This window comes from Anser cygnoides, chromosome 2 (genome assembly GCF_040182565.1).
Source record: "Anser cygnoides isolate HZ-2024a breed goose chromosome 2, Taihu_goose_T2T_genome, whole genome shotgun sequence".
NCBI classification, from domain to species: Eukaryota; Metazoa; Chordata; class Aves; order Anseriformes; family Anatidae; genus Anser; species Anser cygnoides.
The window spans coordinates 34,279,967-34,284,673 of record NC_089874.1 but is presented as its reverse complement, the minus strand read 5'-3'; the positions used below and the strand labels follow the sequence as shown (position 1 = coordinate 34,284,673).

The following is a 4,707-nucleotide window of genomic DNA, read 5'->3' as shown; positions in this document are numbered from 1 at the left end:
CAGTCTAAGGATTTTTTTTCTCTGCAGTGCTCAACGATTTGCATTCATGTTACAGTGACCGCTCTATGCTAGTGGAATATAAATGACAAAAGACAAATGGATTAGATCACCAAGAGTCATTAACATCTCAGCAATAATATGTTGATTTCTCCCACCTGGGGAAAGATCCTAAGATTTTTTCTTCTACATCCTGGGGGAAAGGGAGAGATGTTTGGTCAAACTTGGAAAATTCCCTTGAATGACAGCAGTAAGTATAATCAGAGGATAATCAGGTTATATCAAACCTGTTAATTCAGTATCTGACCACTTTATTTGTTTCAAACAGATTGCTGACTTGTAAGCATCTACTTACAAATTTATAGTGTTCCCTATTAAATATAGGGGTATCATTATCCATTTGTTTCTTGAGCAATAATGCTTTATCATGTTCAGTACTGAAGTACTTACAATACATACTGATGTAAATACAGTACATACAGTGAAGTACATACAGTACATCTATTCTATTTACTTTATATCCCATTTTAAGATTTTTATATTGATTAGGCTGTATATGTATGTATATATGTACTATGTAGATATCTGATGTAATTATAGTGATAAAAATTAAATTATTGAAAATAGTTATTTTGATAATTACCGGCATTAAAAAATAGATATGTTAGAGTCCCTCAGTCTTAATTAAAATCCAAACAGGTTATACAGGTTTTTTTTTAATCAGCTTTTATTTGTTTACAAAATATAAATAGGTCATAAATGCAATCTCACAAATATTTTAAAAGCGTAAGTTGTACAACAATCTAGCTTCTGAAAAATTCTTTTGGTATCAAATACATATTAAATAAGTTGATATTCTGAATAGTACCATTAGAAATGAAATAAAATAGGTCCTTTCTTTAAATTATTTCTAAATATTGAAAATATAAATAGAAATCATTAGAAATGAATAAATATTTTAAATACAATAAATAGGTTCCTAGAAGGAAATGAGGATATATAAAAATGCAAACCATTGTTACTATTTCTGGTTCTTAAAACAGAACAACACTGTCATCTGCCACATGACAGATTTGTAACAAAGGATTGTGCCCGAATTAAAACATTCAGACACTGAAACTCCTGGTGTTTTTCAAATAGCGAACAGCCCTCACGGTTTTCTCCATAAATGAAGTAAAGTCTCGGAGGATGAGGTGTGTGGTGATTTTCTCTATCCAGGTCTTATCCGACTTCAGCTTTGTGAGGAGGGATTTCTGGGTAGCTGAATCTGGGATGACCACTTCATCAGGATTTATCACCTGTGAAAAACAGAATATTGAGGTGCCCTTGTTAAAATGGTTTAAACAATCTTGCTAGAAGTGATTGGTTTATACATAAGAATATGTTTCAACCATCTGCATATCCACCCATTCTGTGCAGCTGCTGGCAGACCTCCCTGCAACCTGTGTATCTACAGCTCCACTTCTGCGGTGGGATTTGAGGTATGTTTGTATCTGCTGCTATGTCTCCAGAAGAATCAAAGGTTCTTGTCTAATCTATAGCATTTGTTCTGGTTTGCATATTCCAGTTGAATGCGCTGCACTGAACAGATCAATACACCTTTGCCTGGCGTCCGCTCACCATGTGGTTAGCTGGGAAGATGCTGAACATGATATGTCCTAATCCATACTGGCTGCTGTATCCTGAATCATAAGTTAATTAGATGACATTCAAGTGCTCTCACATTTGGTAGTAGATTAACGGTTTTCAAAAGACGCCAAACTTGTCTAGCTGCTTAATTCCTACTTTCCAGGCATTGAGGTGCATGGAAGATTAAGCGTTACCACTTTCACTGGTGTGTGGGATCCTAAGGACAAGACGAGTAAGAGAAGTTTCATATCTAATTCTAACAGTCAGTGCTGGAAACTGGATACCCGAGTGGTTTCGAAGAGCTTGTCCCATGGTGTGGCTGGATGACTTTTTAAAATGGGACTTACCCAAATCATGGAGCAGTTTCAGTTCAGTTTCTAGAAGTCTAATAATAAAGTATCTTCTTCATCCTGTTTTTAAGATCTGTCCTACCCTTTAACAAGTGACAAAAGCACATGCACCTCCTTCTGGAACTTTTTTTTTCTGTGTGTGAAATTAAAGTAATGAACATTTTTTCCATCTAGACTACTTGGAGGTGGATTCTGATCATGTTTAGTTACTGGTATATCAGACACCTTTCTGCATGTTTTTTTTAAAAAATTGGATATCCAGACAGGTATCTTGCTAATGGATCGACTTGACCACAAATAACAGATACTTTCCACCTGCTCTCCTTGCCTTAAACAGCAGAGAGACTTCCCATAAAGAAAAGTTTCCACCCTGCAGATCAGGGCTCCTGATTTTCTCAAAATCTCAACAGTTCCTACATATGTGGGGTTTGATTTGACCATCATGTTTAATTGTGCCTGTTCTAACTACCTCTACCTGTATAATTTTCAGAAAAGGCTAGTCTCACCCAGCTATAAAACTTTCTACAAAGTAATGTATTGAGTTTGAAGTCAGTAGTCAGCTGCTGTCTTATGACAGGACTATTATTCTTAGCAAGTACAGTGTGAAAAAAGCAGTTCAGCTTCCTTTCACTTAAAGAATGATGAACATAAATAAATATGTTAAGAAAGGTATTAGAAACAAACAATGGCCTTTTCAATGCTGAAAAGCTCCTTGAAGGAAATAATGCCGAGACTTCCGCAGTTCTTAATTCTGGAATCCTTACTCACCTGGGTGGTTCTTACTCATACAAAGTTTCACTGATGACAAAGGAAGCATTCATCTTAAGGTTTATTAACATGAGTAAGAACTGCAGGAATGAAGTGAATTTAAAGTGTGATCTTTCAAAGCACTCCAAAACACACAAAACAGCTGTCAGAAATGAATAGCCTTTAGTTTACCAAATCAAAAGATAATTAGTTGTCTGTAAAAAATATATATATATATATATTTTCCTCATGATGATTGCGAGCAAAATCAAGCTTTTCAATAGGCAGCACTTTTAATTTAGTTGGGTCATTAAGTTTTGTTCTGAATTTACCTGTTTTCTTTGATTTTAAGCTAGTGATATTTGAATACACCACATAGCTCACCTGAAAAGTTTGTTTTGGAGAGTTTCAAAGATTCATAATATTGTAAAACTGTATTTACTATTATTCATGTGGGTTTTAAGATAAGTTATCGTATTTCTTGGTAGCTTGCAACATTAGGAGGTTAGGACTGAACTGCAATTAGGAAAGAATTTCCTGAGAAATCTCAGCCAGGCAGCATTAGCATATTTGTTCTTAAACAGAAAGCTGCCTGTAATTGTCGGTTTGGAAATCAAAAATGAAAATAGAAAGTGGGAAGAAGAGTAGTTTCTTTAACAAAACAAACAAAACCTGTAAATTAGTCATAAGGGTAAGTATCCAAGCATAAGGAAGTGTTGTCACCTGTTCTTGCTGAGAGAAGTAAGAGCGGGAAATCCTCAGCTTCACACAGCTTACTATTTCTCTGACTACACCTTAGTTCTAAGTCACAACGATGGTCTGAGTAAATTTAAAAACGACTCACCATCTGCCTTATCGTCGTTGCCAGATGCTTTGTGCTATAGCACAGCGACTCAACTTTTTGCTTTTCACTAGTAAAAGTTTCCTGTACGTATTCAAGGTAGGTCTGAAAGGTGAAAAGCCCACTGGAGAGTTTCTTCAAGCATTTCTCCTGGAAAGAGAAAGGTGAGAAGGTCAGCTCTAACTCGGACCTGGCTTCGGCGGAGCGCTGTCTGTAGGGGCAGGTGGGCACAAGTCTTGGGCTCAGCTGCTTTTGGGGCAGGCCCAAAACTGCTGCCGGGGTTCGGGCGAGAAAGAGAGCGGTTCCTTGCCTCGTCGAAGCCAGCCAGGAGACACCCGTCTTCCTCCGTCACCTTGGGGAGGTTGAGGTTGTTCTGGACCAGCATCTCCATGCTGTTCTCGCAGACGGTGAACTTCTCGCACATCTGAGGAGAGACACCCACACCTCACATCGTACCTCGGCGGCGGGCAGCAGCCCCCCGGGGGGGGGGCGACCACCCCCCCTCGCGGCCCCGTACCCACCTCCTCCTGCAGCCGGGCCGCCCGGGCGTGCAGCAGCCAGGCCAGGGCCTCGCAGTCGGGCAGCGCCGCCCGCCTCGCCCCGGCCTCCTCCGGCTCGGCCTCCCCGGAGGAGTCGGAGACCGCGGCCAGGGACAGCGGCGCGGCGGCGGCGGGCGGCGGCAGCAGCGGCAGCAGCAGCAGCAGGGCGGCGGCGGAGCGGAGGGAGGGCGGCCCCCGGCGCCTCGCCGCCCGGCAGCCGTCGGGAAAGCTCATGGTGAGGCTCTTCTTCTTCGGCTCCGGCCCGTCTTCGGAGGAGGAGGAGAGGCTGGCGGGTTGAGTGAGCTCCGGGCATCCCTGAACGTGTATTTATCGAGGGGGCTTCGAGATTATTCACGGCCCGGGAAAATCCGGGGTGAGAGAACACGGGGGTGTGCGCTGTGGCGTGCGCCGGGCTTGACACAGCGCTCGCCCCGTCTGAGCGCGGCGGGATTGTGAAACGGGGCCGTGGGGGGCGAGCCGAGAGGAGCCGGGCAGAAAACATGAAGTCATTTTCCCAACCGGTAACTCCTTGAGGGCCGGGCAGCCGCCGCAGCCGCCGCAGCCGCCGGCTCACCTGGCCCCGCCGGGCCGGGACAGGGGCTGC

General features: G+C 42.7%; 1 protein-coding gene across 1 annotated transcript; it reads right to left on the bottom strand.

The window, feature by feature from the left end:
• Positions 1-653: 653 nt before the first annotated feature.
• Positions 654-4,657, bottom strand: IL6 (interleukin 6). The gene is made up of 4 exons (XM_048070285.2): positions 4,086-4,657; positions 3,875-3,988; positions 3,568-3,714; positions 654-1,295 (listed from the first exon to the last, which is right to left on the bottom strand). The coding sequence occupies exons 1-4, from the start codon at positions 4,335-4,337 to the stop codon at positions 1,104-1,106; spliced, it is 705 nt and encodes a 234-aa protein (XP_047926242.1). The 5' UTR covers positions 4,338-4,657; the 3' UTR covers positions 654-1,103.
• Between the last annotated feature and the right edge of the window lie 50 nt (positions 4,658-4,707).

What these genes read in the sequence shown, in the direction of transcription:
- IL6 (XM_048070285.2), bottom strand. Translation starts at nt 4,337, where the DNA reads ATGAGCTTTCCCGACGGCTGCCGGGCGGCGAGGCGCCGGGGGCCGCCC. An exon ending in TCCTGGCTGGCTTCGACGAG is followed by an intron (nt 3,715 to 3,874) that starts GCAAGGAACCGC and finishes TTCTCTTTCCAG; the next exon opens with GAGAAATGCTTGAAGAAACT. An exon ending in CAACGACGATAAGGCAGATG is followed by an intron (nt 1,296 to 3,567) that starts GTGAGTCGTTTT and finishes TGTTTTTCACAG; the next exon opens with GTGATAAATCCTGATGAAGT.